This window comes from Carassius gibelio, chromosome B6, assembly GCF_023724105.1.
Source record: "Carassius gibelio isolate Cgi1373 ecotype wild population from Czech Republic chromosome B6, carGib1.2-hapl.c, whole genome shotgun sequence".
In the NCBI taxonomy this organism is placed as follows: domain Eukaryota; kingdom Metazoa; phylum Chordata; class Actinopteri; order Cypriniformes; family Cyprinidae; genus Carassius; species Carassius gibelio.
In genome coordinates this window covers 2,833,608-2,847,225 of record NC_068401.1, presented here as the reverse complement: position 1 = coordinate 2,847,225, position 13,618 = coordinate 2,833,608, and the positions used below count along the sequence as shown (strand labels likewise).

Sequence of the window (13,618 nt, the reverse complement as noted above, 5' to 3'; positions counted from 1 at the left end):
TTAGTCAGGATGAATCATTTTATGAAGCAGAAAGGGCTACATACAAGAGTACATTTTCTCCTCAGCTTTACTCATTACCTTACCAAACATTTGTCCATTTAAAACATTCAGATGAAATGATAAATCATGATATCTGCAAATTACACCATTTATTTACAGGACAATGTTGATGATGCTTTTCACACGAAGTTCAACCCTTTCTGGCAACTTCATCACAGGGTTTTTAATTTGACGTATTTATGTTACACACTCACAAATCACTTGGTATATTTTATAATTAGTTATCCATATGTAACTTATACACACTCGCATGTTTGCAGATGTTGATTGCGTTCACTCGTTTACTGTGCAGCATCAAACATTTTCTTCCTTCCTTCCATTCCAGACATGGCCTCCACATTTTTCCTCCAGTCACTGACCTCCACTGTCTTCTCCTACAACAAACACAAATACAGAACAGAATTATGTCACACCGCTTCAACGCTTTGATTTCAGTCCTGGAGGACCCCCAGCACACCTTCTCTGTGTCTTCCTTCTTGACGGACTTGAGGTTTGCTCTCAGGTCCATGGACACCTTGTGTTTGGAGCCCAGCAGAGAGCGCAGGATGGCGTCAGCGGAGACTCGGACTCTCCTCAGGCTGGGTCGCTTGAATTTGCCTCTCAGGTCCAGGACTTTGATGTTCAGGTCCTTGATCTGCAGCAGGTTTGATTAAAAGTTTCATCATTCGCTAGTTGTTATCAGCTAATTTGGTTCCTGTATGAATATGATGTAATTCCAGAGCAATACCTGATTAACATTACAGCATTATTTAGGAATAATGAAAAATCCTAAACAGGTGCGACTTAATAAAAACAATTCCAATGTATTTTTCTTTTCTTTTTTTGCATTTGCAATGCTTCATTTTTATAATTTTATTATAATTTTTTTTTTAAATTCCTTTCAGTTTTCATAAAATGTTCTCTTGTTTTTCATATTTTTTAACCAAGTCATTTTTATTGTTATTATTACTATTATTATTTTTACCAGTACATGGTTTTAATATGTACTGACAAACTAATACTGAAAACGTGTTATTTCATGTCTGGTTTCTGGGAGTTTCTGTGATTGTGAATGGCCAAAAATACATTTTATTTCCCTACAGACGTGGCGTGTTGTTAAAGAGCTAAACTGTTTCTTTACTTCTCTTGTGTTGTGAAGCACTTTAGCCTCGATATCATAGCGCTCCTCGTCCACCACGTCGATCTTAGCGTGTAGTTCCCGACACAGCTCCTGATAGAGAGAACAAATATAGTGTAGTGCTGTTTCTGCTGATGGTGAAAGAGTATGATTTTATAATATTATTGTTTGTTTACAACATTCATGGTTCTTAAATAGCACTTTGGGTTTCCATGTTATCATTTTTGGTATTATCATGGTAAGGAATTGATGAGAGTGTTTTGCGATGTGTTGTGGATGATGTACCTGAAGCTCAGCAAAAGACATGCCACTCGTCTGTAGCGGAGGAGCTTTCTCAGCCAGATATCTGTCCTTCTCTGCCTCTTTATCTACCAGCTCCTGCTCTAACTCATCCTTTGCTTTAGCTACCATAAGACTCTGATCAACACACAGATATTCACACTTTAACATCTAATATATGCTAGCTTTTGAATGCACTTTCTTCATTTGTGATGCTTGTTAAATTTTGCTTTATTACATTTCATAAATGCACTCTACAGATGTGTCATTTTGCAGGAAACACTACTTATGTTGAGTAAGAAAATGACCATTTTTGCAATGCAGTTGTACCTTAAGCATCAGCTTGCGAGATGCAGAGATCTTGGACTTTTTCTGTCAAATTTAAAATAAGTGTTGGTTATACAGAGCAAAGATTATTTATTCTGTCATATACTATCATTCTCACGTCAAATTATGATTTGTTATGGTTACAGATCAGAAAAGAAGTATTGAAAAAGTGGCATTCAATGATGGGTGTCTCTCTCACCTCTTGCCTGCAAAAGAATAAAAACACACAATAAGATCATAAAATATGATTCTTGTTAATAATTAAGCTTTTAGTTTTGAGGCATACAATGATGTCCGAACGTCTAAGACCTCAAGAGAAAATGCTTTTATTTAGCATTCCTCAAATTAATACATTTGAAAAGAATATTTTACTGATTTTTATAAAAATAGTGAAAATAATTTTATAATTTTCCAAATTACATCAAAGATTATTGCAGTGTATATGAAAAGTTAATAATGAAAATTATTTGTCTAATTTAAGTATGTTTTAACATTTCAGTCTTTCTGTCATGTCAAATTCAATGTGTGACCGCATTTTAAATTATTTTCTTTATATTATTTGTTAAATTTAGCACTTTCTGAGTGAAAACTGGAAATCCTATGCAACAGTTTTTTGGTTTTTCAGATTTTGTGCAAAAAAATAAATACTAAATTACTTAAGATGACATAAACAAAACCTGATTGTCTGAGTTATTCAGAATATAAATTGAGAAGCAAGAAGCAAAACAAATTATTTAATGAATTATTAATTTGACTATTGATAAGTGACCCAGAAATAGTGAATATATATATAATTTTCTTTCTCAGAGTTTCAGTGTGGTCTCAGATTTTTGGGCTCTATTGTATTCACAGACTCCTAATCAGGCTTCATTAATTCTGAGGCCTTGAGTAAAGACATCACAGCCGGTAAATCCAAGAATAGAGCACATTTGTCGAGAGAGCCGTAAGACGTCTAAGATGACGAACAACAGAAAGCAGACACACAATATACTCACTCAGGCATCTTTACAATGGTGATTCAACCTAGGAGATAAAAATAAAGACATTTGTTTCCAAAGGGCAGAACCATTGGGAGGATCTTCAAGGGGCTCGAGTATCAGACAGCTTTTCCAGAATCAGACGTGCTAATCAGATGTGATTATACCTCTAACAGCAGCAGCCTCACGTATTTGACTCTTGAACTCATTGTGGGAATGATATGTCGACCATTTAGGTGTTGCTTTTTAAAATAAATGAACTGCTGCTAATTGATTGATTTGGCGTCTGTGCTGCATCTGTTAACCACTTCAAAGTCCTGACAGCGGCTGCACACACACAGATGAAGTGGACCCGTAGGAAAAAAGGTGTTGGCAGAAGCCTATCATGGCGCTGTGATTTTGGCATGGTAACTATGCCTCACCGATAACAATCCCAGCTTTCTCCAGCCCATATCCACTTGCAGTGTACCATAAATAGACCCGCACCAGGCTTTAGAGGCTTTAACCCAGCCCAAGTTTCCGCTCGATGATGTAAAACCGGTCTAGAGCACTTACGAAAACAAATATGGTAAATTACGCAATAAAAAAAGCGAGCATATCATCATAAATCTGGAACTGGATAGGTTTATTTAGCCGAACGCCAAAGGTGGTTTCCAAAGTAATGTTTCTGTGATGTTTCGGGTTTCTGCAATTTAAATTGAGGTTTTATGCAGCTCTGAACTGGAAGGTTAAAAGTAAATGTATGAATCAGCAAGATAAAGGGGTACTTTTTTAATTAAAGGATCTGAGAGATAAAATCAAAGTGATTTGGGAGACGGAGAAGGATTATAAATCATAAAGCACTTAAGTAAATAAAATAAATTAAAGGAAAGAGTAAATTTACCACGTGTATTGACATCTCTCTAAATAAGTTGAGCAATAGGGGTTTTTCCAATAACAGTTTCTTGAACCATTACATTTGTTGACAGTAATATTTAATATTTGGTTACACGTTTGGCAATATTAGCAAATACTGAGAAGGAAATGTCTATGCAGTATTCAGATTTGTTTTTTATTTTTATATTTTATTTGGTTTATTCTTCTTAGAAATGAAGTTACTTTCCTTAACATGGAAGCAAACTGAATGAACTTACCTTGCGGTGCTCAGATGGGCAGAGAAGTGATGCTCTAGAACAATGCCTCGCTTTTTTAAGACGCCCTCTTATTGTTCATCCTCGGCCTGTTACTGGATGATATTATTAGCACACACACACACACACACACACACACACACACACACACACACACACACACACACACACACACACACACACACACAAAGCTTTTATCCAGCACTTGTGGAGTGCTGTTGTTGATAGTCATTGTGCTGCACTTATCAGCCATCAGACAGTGGACTGTGGTTCCTCATGATGCTTCGGGCCTGTCGCACAACCTAATTTAGCTTTCATTTAAAGACATTTCCACTGATCTTTTCAGTCAGCACTGAGAGCAGATCTTCTCTTGAGAACAAGCCTCTAGTAATCCATGGGTTTTGGACCAGATCTCAACAAAGTCTTCCAATTTGCTTTAGGGATCAGCCTCACTTCATGTTTATCAGTTGAATTCATAAGATCATTAAAAAGTTTCTCAGACGTTACTCTTGAGAAAAAAAGCCTCTATACTGTGCAAATCATTTGTAAATAAAATAAAAAGGTAATTGGACTGTGTTTTAGGAAAAAACTTTCAGTATTTCCTATATTAAAAGTTTCATGTTTCATGTCTTGCTATTTATTTGTTATTTGTGAAATTCAATTCATAAATAATTACAAATAAATGACATGTAACACTGTATTAAACATTACATTTTCAGATTAGACTGAAATAGTATTCCTTGTTTCAATAATTTTTGTTTTATTCATTTTGAAAAACTTTTACTGTTTATAGCTCCAAACTTACTGTGTGATTAATATTGATGTCATTTGTAAAAGGAAGTTGACTCTTAAATGAGAAATAAATGAAGTATCATGAAAGAGAAATCTTTGAGCATTGAAATCTTCCTTTGGGTTTCTCATAAGATGGAAACTATCTTTCATAATCAATCAAATAAATTTACTTCGTGGGTATCAGTTTGGCCTTTTCTATAATCATTTTTGGATTTATATAATCATTTTAAACACATTAAATCTGCTGCTTCTGAATGTTTTGGAAGAGATCTCAACAATGTCTCAAACTGTCCGAGAATCCAAAATCTACATCTCCTTAAATTCTCCTAAGATCAAATGATCTGCTGTCTATATTACTTGTATAGCCACAGGTGTACTGATAACTACTGTTTTGATTTGTTTTCCCTTCTGGAATTTCAAAAGAAACATCTGAAAGCGAATGAAAATAAAGTGAGAATTAAATGAAGTCATAAGCTATAAAAGAGCAACATCTGAGCATAAAAATCTTCCACTGAGTTTTGCATTAGATTAATATTATCTCCCAAGTCTGTTTTACAGTAACAATTTGCTTTAGGGATGGGTTTTTTGATTTTGTTTTATTTTTTATTCTGTCACATTGATTTGTTGTATCAGTGGAGCCATGCTCTGCATTTGACCCTGCTCTCTGATTAAAATATTAACTGTAGACAGCAATAATCTTTGTGAGAGATTATGGCAGGAATGCAAAGTTGCCCATAGGTTGGCATCTAAACATAGAGCAGTCAGACAGCTGTTAACGCCACTCTGGTGTTTGTGAGATACTACGTAAAAGCTATTTTGATGCCTCGAGATAAATGCATGCATGCAATGCTTTTATCTGTGCTTAGGTTTTGCTGGCTTTCTCCAGGTGTTCTTTGCAGTTATACAACATCCTTCCAGATATCATAGTTAGAGAGATTACAGACTCTATCAGGCCTGGTTGAAGTCTTCAAGCTGTACTGTCTAAATACCTTCAAGATTTCCATTATAAGTGATAAAATATGCACTTCTTTTTGTCTCTGTAACCATGTTACCAAACTCTTTGTGGTTGTGGAAAGCATTCGAACAATGCCGTTTCTTGGCTGTATTGTGTTTGTGTGGGTGTAGATGTGTTTTTTGCATCACTTTCTCTTATCTGCATGTCAACTCGAGCATCATTTCCAGGACCTGCTTTCTGAGGGACATAACATCATGCACGTATTGTAACATGACTCAGATGCTGTTGTTATGTCAAAAGGGCTTCCCAGATTGTTAGCTGTAGAGCGTTCTAGAAGGGTCGGTTGTGAGTAGCACCTGTTCTGTTTACTCTCATGAAGAGCTCTGCTGGATTTGGTTCTTGGCTGATGTGGAAACCCAGGATTATAGATGCTGCATGTCGGTCGTGATCGGACCGTATTTAGAGTCGTTGTTGATATTGAACGCTGGTGTGAGAGGATTAAGCATCATTTAGTATGTGCTCGTGTTATTTTTTGCCTATAGAGGATTTGTTTTTATATGGGATGAAGACCGGGGCTAGTTGTCACACTTTTTCCAGGGTGGGTTTATTTATCAGTTAATAAAAATCAAAATTAATAAAAAAAGTAATTACTTCTTGTTGGTGAGGCATGTTGTCACATTATATGGGGTATAAGATATTGATGTGGATTTGAGACGAATACCTTTTTAAAAATATGAAAAAGGAATAAAAAAATAAAAAAATGTATTTTGTATGTATTATAGGGTTTTTATAAATGCTCTTTATTAATTTTAATGTATAGTTAATGTATAGTCAAATAATGTATAGTTGTTTGTATAAAAATATAAAATATACAATGGAAATGTCTCAAATCTTATGTGTAATATTTATAATATATTTATGAAATTAATATTTATAAAATAAAATAATAAATATTAAATCAATTTTAAATTATAAAGTCATATAAAATAAAACACTTTAGACAACTTTATATAAATGTTTAATTTTTTATCTAACTAGCTACACACATACACACACACACACACATACATATATATTCATTTAAACAGACAAGAAATTACATCAGTTTTGCACATGATCAAATGTGATGTTTTTCCTTAAAAATCACATCTTTCCAGACATGAAGACCTTCCCCTGTGTGACAACTAGCCCCAGTCTCTTCTGCTGTAGTTTAATAGAATCATTCTTTACTCTGGGTCTGTTAAAAATTCAGACCTCCAGACAGCCAATTATCACTGGCTTTTTATAAACTGTTGAGCACTTGTAAAAACACAGGCCAGACTCAGGCTGGTCTTTCTGTGTGTAGAGAGTGGAAAATATGTGGTGGTGGTTTTCTACTTCTTCAGTGAGAAATAATGCTTGTGTTTAATGTTCAATTCAGCTCAATTCATTTTAACATATCTCTTTGACTCATTATTAAATCAAACTTTTTTTACATGAACTCTTTTCCTGCCAGCATTCTTGAATAAAACTGCTGATGATTGATGATTTTCACTGCAATCTGATAGCTTCCAGTATACAGACATACACTTCCTCAGTCAACATTTTATTCCGTAACATTTAGCAGTTTTCATTTATATGCTGTCTTTTGCTGATGATTTCATTATTTTTAATATGCATCTGTTTACATAAGAGATCTCTCGTTTCTCCGTGCTGTTCACGTGTGTTATTGTTCGGGAGGTTTTGTATTTGTTCAGAAGATGTGTAATAGCACACCCGAAACACGAAAAGCCGTAAAAACACATCTTTGGCGGGGGAAGCATTGTGTTCTAAAAAATGAGATAACTTGTCAATGGCAGAGAAAGAGTTAAATAATTTATGAATGAAATATTAAATGCTCAAAAATTTTCTAATATGCAACATACAGTTGTGAGGTCATGTGACCTTGACTCAAAAACACTTCGATTTGAAATGTTCATTGCTATGTAATGTGTATTTCTGCATATTGTATTGATTCACTTGGCATAAACTTGAATTCTTAGCATAGCTTGTGTTTTTGCTTCTGGTAGATATTTCCTTGATGATGGTGGGAATAGCCTTGTGTTTCCTCCAGCAGCTGCTCTGAGACCAGTTTTGTTTATTCGTTTCATTGTCTAATTCTGAGTTTGTTAGTGTTGAGTCTGTAGATGAAAGCGTAGTCTCTCTGTGATGGTGTGAGTCGGTCTGTGGTCTCATTAGATCAAGCCCGTGACAGGCTCAGAGACATAAACACACTTTGTTCTCATCATGTGTGTGTGATGTCATGGACAAAACAAGCCAGTCATCTGAGAGCGCTTTCAAACCGTGTCTGTTCACAAACAATTCTCTGAGTCGTATTTGTTCAGATTATAACTGCATTCTTGCATTGTTCGTTATCATAGCATAATCCAGAAAATACTCAAATAAAAAATTCTAAATCCCCGTGCCCACGTAAAAATAACCCAGTTTTATTATTGCAAAAATGTCAGTTGATAATAATATTTAGATTCACAATAAAACTGTTTATTGGATTTAGTATAAACCGAACACCACATTAGGCGCTGATATGTGTGTGTGTAACATTTATCAAACATGTTTCTCATGAAAGTGACCAGTCTTTTCTTCTGGCTGTATCTCTACTGAGCGTGAGCCAGAGCACCAGCTCCCTGACCAAAGCCAAAGCCCTTCGGTCCAAAGTTTTTAGCATAGCACCCTATATAAATAGAAATAAGTGTAAATAATAAAATAAATAATGTTTTTGTAAGTATTAAAAAAAAAAAACATGATAAAATCATATAACATGATTAAAATGCATTATATATTCTAATTATAAATTATATTTTATAATATAATAATATTTTATATATTAAATTTAAATGTTGTAAATATTAAGCATAATATTAAATCTAAATAACAAAATAAATAGAATTATTAGAAATATAAATACAGATTAAATAAACAGTATTATCAATAGAAATGTAAATATTCTGTTAGAATAGAAATGCTATAAAAATATAATTATTAAATATAATATTACATTTAAATAATATTAAAATGTTATTATGACTATAAATTATAGACATTAAATAAATATTATTTTTTATCAACATCAGTTTAAATATTCTGTTAATATAGAAATGTTATTAGAAATATTAATTATATAAATATTATAAATAGCATAATACAGTACTATTGTTATATATAACATTTATTCTAAACCTAAATGATACAAATACACTTTAAATAAAAAATTTTTTTATTAATTTGGATGTAAATGTTCTTTACTGTTTATATTTCTGCCTATTTCTAAACAAATCCTGAATATCCTAATATTGAACAAAAATAAACACCTGTATGTATGATATTTGATACTGACCTTTACAGTAAATCTCTCCATCTTTATCTGCTAGAGTTGTGGACTCCAGACTCTTTCCACACTTTGCGCATCTGAAGCAGCTCTTATGCCAAGACTAAAGGAGATGAAAAGTGATGCACGAGATTTCATTTTTCACGGTCAATTAGCTTGATTTTATTGTCCTGGCATGCTGTTTGGCAGTATATAAAACATCAGACATGTTGGGATTGGCAGTGATTTGTCAGTTTGCAGCATTAGTTGACTTTCGAATGAAGGCAGGTGAGGACACGGTGGTATTATGTTTGCATTGCATTGTTTTTAGTAGGCGATAATGAGGCTATTTTGGCAACCATGCCAAAACAATCAGTTAAATTGTTGGGTTAACCAGTTTGGTAGGGCAATATGCCTGAGGCAATGTGAGAGTATCTCCACAAGTCTATTCAAGAAAAATGAACTCACGTTTCCCCCTCCAACCACCTTCTCTGCCGCGTACACGGCGCTTCCACAGCGAGGGCAAACGTCCGAGCCGCCGAGCTTCTGCGCAAACTTTGACGGATTGGGGTTGTTGGTTGCACGATGAGATGTTTGTCTGTATGACGAATGCAAACTGGCTACTTTAATGTACACTGGTAAAGACACAATTCAAATGAAAACATCCTACTAACCCGGCCGGTTTGATCCCGAGAGCTTCACCCGTGTCCATGCTGAGGGTTCCCGCTCCTCCACCGAAGCCATAGCCTTTTGGGCCGTATTTCTTACCATAGCAGGACTTGCAGTAGATCTCGTCCTGATGCACAGCTACTGTTGTGCTGTCCAGATTCTTTCTGCACACCACTGCAGTCCACATAGATGCACATAATCAATACACTGCTATGCATTAGACAATTCGCTCTGTAGATAATGTTGCACTTCAGAGCAAAATAAATGCTTGCTTTTTCATATATTACAAATGTCTAATTCTCACAGAAATCAAGTTCTCCCTTATCTTTAGACACAAGAAGTCATTCCCATAAACTATGCAATTTATCTAGATAACATATTTAAATTTCCTTATATGAAATATGAAGTAAAAACATATATGAAATCTATTATCTGGAACATTTTCATGTATTGTAAATTCTTAACCCATAAATATATCTCTGTTTATTTGTGTGTAATACATTTTGGACGTTTATATACATATATATGAAAACATGTCAATACAGGTGGATGCTATGCAAATCTAAAAGTATTAAAATAATAAATAAAAATATTACAATAAAATAAATATACAGATTGCAACATACAAGTTGCATATAGAGTAAAATATAATGTATATTATTGACATGCAGGGTTTGCTACATATAATGCCATGTTAAAAGAAATAGTATCTATAATCTATAATATAGATATTTTTAACATATGTACATATACAGATGTTGATTTTATACAGTATATGTTATATGAACTTATATTTCCATCTAAATAGAGAATGTACATGTGAAAATTAGATAAATAAAATGTCACTCTTGATTTAGGAAAATAAGTGTTATATAGCCTATTATAGACTACTTTGTTCATACGGGTTGTACCATTTGTTCATTCAAAAAAGCAGCTTTTATTGAAACCAAACTAGCAAAATGACTCATTTGTACTTCCAGTGGCTGTTTATTGTCAGCTGTCAATGTCTCAGTAGAGCAAGTCGAGTCAAATACACTTTTGGTTCAAAGCAGCTTTACAAAAAATCATGATGTTACTGTTTATAATGTTTTAGTATCTTCTTACTTGATAGTTGCATTCAGCAGATTAGAGCTGGGTGATCATATAGTTTACATTTTGCAACTATACAAACAATCAAGCAGATGAGATCTGATAAACATTATCAACTTATGCGAGTATACTGTACATACATGCACATCCAACTTTATATAAAAAATATAAATAAATACAGATTAAATTTTCAGTATAGTATACTTCTTTACATTAGTGTAGTACATTTTCAGGTAAAGTAAGATGTACTGTATATCCTACTTTAAATATTTCAGCACTAGTTAATCTCAGAAACTGTAAAATAGCATTTTACTTCAGCATTATTACAGTTTTTGATACATTATAGCCTTATATTCACCGCACAGGAAACATTATACAATTAGAAATGCAGTTCATGACTCCTGAAAATCAATAACTGATTATGCAAGCTATAAGTAACAAGGAATTTGAGGAGAAATGTTTGAATCCATATAGAGATATCTGAAGTTTAAGGCAAACATTTGTGTCTCTGCTAATCTGAGCACAGTTTGAGACTCTTGAGATCTCTTCTAAAACTCTAGTGGATGCAGCTGAGAACCTTTAAACCTTAAAAACTTTAAACATATCCACTCTCCCTACTGTTTGGTGACATAATAACTTTGAGAGTTTGGTGCATCATCAGTGTGTGTGTGTCATCTACACATAAACATCCATTTGTTCCACAGATCTGCAGGCAGATGTAGATGATGTGCAGCCATAAAAGGCAGACCAATCCACCGGGATGTTCCTTTGTACAACACCTAATATAGACATGCTGTTAAACAGGAAAGATGTACATGCTGCTCAGAGTCTCATTTCCAAACTCACTTTTGTCATTAGTTCAGAAGCACAAACTATTGCTAATGATGCAACGGTTATTACTTGATTTACTACTAGAACTAGAACTAAAACTGAAATCAAAATGCATGAAAACACATTAAATATATTTAAGAACAGCAAAAGTGATAACAAAATTACTAAAACTTTCTCAAAAAAAAAAAAAACAACTAAATATTAATAAAATCGTGTATCTCAATACTAAGTCATTCATAAGTGCAAACTACTATTAATTATTGGCATGTATAATTCAGGGTTATTATAGTTAACAAAAACTAAAACCATATACAAATAAATAAATAAATAAAATAAAATAAATTTTACTTGGAAATAAATTAAAGATACAAAACTTAAACGTAACTCATTTTCATTCTTTAACTTCATGTAGTAAAATAACTAAAACTAAAACTGAAATAAAATGAATTAAAAAAAAACAAAATAGTTATATTTAAGAATTAACAAAAATGACTGAACTTTCAGAAAACTTTGTGTAAAATTGAAAATAAATAGCCTATGAAATTTTTTTAAATAAAACTAATTCAAAATAATAATTATTACTATAATACTGCAGATATACTGGTACAGTTAAGCAAGCAATTTAATTCATGCATTTAATTCATATATATATATTAATATTTTTTTAGGACAAAAATAAATAAAAATCACTATTTAGAGTATTTGTGGAGATTTGTACCCAAAGAAGAATAAACTATATAACATAATAAGAATTTCCTCTGGGCTGGCATCATGCTATCACATTCACAGCTGACAGTTTTGTCCAAAAACAATCTATTTTCCGTGCTATATATGACCATCTGCATGAATAATTTTCCATTTTCCGGTTAACACCCTCTCTCTGCAGGACTAACCTTCACCACCCATTTCCACAAGGAGAATCTCACGCTCACATGCACATCCTTTCTGCTTAAAATACTCCATTAGAGCACTGAAGGTGTCAGGTGAACATCTGTGTACCGATATGTCTGTCTCTAATAGATTCCCCGCTTGAGCTTAAACATCTGCTCCTATCTCACACATTAGTTCACATATTGTGAATACAGAGCATGAGTCTCGGGTCAGCGGTGTGTGTGTGTGTGTGTGTGTGTGTGTGTGTGACTTACTGCACAGAAAGCAGGACTTGTGGAAGCTTTGTCCTTCACACTGAACCTCTTCTGCAAAATACACCGTCTTCTTACAGCAGCCACATTTGTTTCCTCCTCCCAGCGGCATCCTGACAGTATCAATGCATGCAGACTTTAAGACATGCGTAATTTCTTCACAAATGCATCATCTTTATTGCATTTGCATATTATTTTTGCAATTGCAGTTTATTTGTTTTCACAGTTTCAATTCAGTTATTTTTATATGAAGATACATTTTGACTGGATAAAAGATAATTTGCCTATGCCATTGTTTTTAAAGTACAATCAAATGGCTGCATGCTGGTTTTTGGTAAGTCATGGAAGAATATGCACATAATTATGGATGATTTATGTTAGCTAACATGAACTACCAATTAAAACAACATTCACAAATATATATATATATATATATATATATATATATATATATATATATATATATATATATATATATATATATATATATATATATATATATATATTTTATTTTTTTATCAAAAGTTAATGCACTGTGAGCTAACATGAACAAATAACAAAATAGTATTTTTATTAACTAACATAAACTAAAATAGAGAGCACGTATTGTTAATTTATATTCATTTTAGCTAATGTATTAAGTAACATTCACAAATGGGAGCTTGTTGTAAAGTGTAATATACTCTCTACAGACTGTGCATCTGATTTCAAACCTGGATAAAGGGTCAAGACACCAGCGTTCTGTCTTTCCCACTGAAACAAAAACATTAGTTTATGGAGAGTAATAGTAAAGCTCTCACCTGCAGTGATAGTTAGTCCCTAGATGAGAGAGTGTTCTGCAGAGTGTGAGTCCTCAGATGAGTCCAGAGAGGATGAAAGACTGATGAAGAGATGAGATGAGGAGCTG

At 33.4% G+C, this 13,618-nt stretch overlaps 2 protein-coding genes across 2 annotated transcripts; both read right to left on the bottom strand.

Moving 5' to 3' along the window:
* On the bottom strand, positions 1–1,954 carry tnni1b (troponin I type 1b (skeletal, slow)). Its single transcript, XM_052559533.1, has 5 exons — positions 1,787–1,954; positions 1,463–1,594; positions 1,181–1,270; positions 518–694; positions 1–434 (listed from the first exon to the last, which is right to left on the bottom strand). The coding sequence occupies exons 1-5, from the start codon at positions 1,793–1,795 to the stop codon at positions 342–344; spliced, it is 501 nt and encodes a 166-aa protein (XP_052415493.1). The 5' UTR covers positions 1,796–1,954; the 3' UTR covers positions 1–341.
* Positions 1,955–8,086: 6,132 nt separating this feature from the next.
* Positions 8,087–13,618, bottom strand: csrp1b (cysteine and glycine-rich protein 1b). The gene is made up of 6 exons (XM_052559532.1): positions 13,512–13,618; positions 12,715–12,824; positions 9,655–9,823; positions 9,449–9,578; positions 9,011–9,104; positions 8,087–8,347 (listed from the first exon to the last, which is right to left on the bottom strand). The coding sequence occupies exons 2-6, from the start codon at positions 12,821–12,823 to the stop codon at positions 8,271–8,273; spliced, it is 579 nt and encodes a 192-aa protein (XP_052415492.1). The 5' UTR covers position 12,824; positions 13,512–13,618; the 3' UTR covers positions 8,087–8,270.

Coding starts and splice junctions, on each gene's coding strand:
- csrp1b (XM_052559532.1), bottom strand. CDS start 12,823: ATGCCGCTGGGAGGAGGAAACAAATGTGGCTGCTGTAAGAAGACGGTG. Junction 9,105..9,448: donor AGGTGGTTGGAGGGGGAAAC/GTGAGTTCATTT, acceptor CATCTCCTTTAG/TCTTGGCATAAGAGCTGCTT. Junction 8,348..9,010: donor TGGAGAGATTTACTGTAAAG/GTCAGTATCAAA, acceptor CTATTTATATAG/GGTGCTATGCTAAAAACTTT.
- tnni1b (XM_052559533.1), bottom strand. Junction 695..1,180: donor TGCTTCACAACACAAGAGAA/GTAAAGAAACAG, acceptor AACCTGCTGCAG/ATCAAGGACCTGAACATCAA. Junction 435..517: donor AGAAGGAAGACACAGAGAAG/GTGTGCTGGGGG, acceptor TGTTTGTTGTAG/GAGAAGACAGTGGAGGTCAG.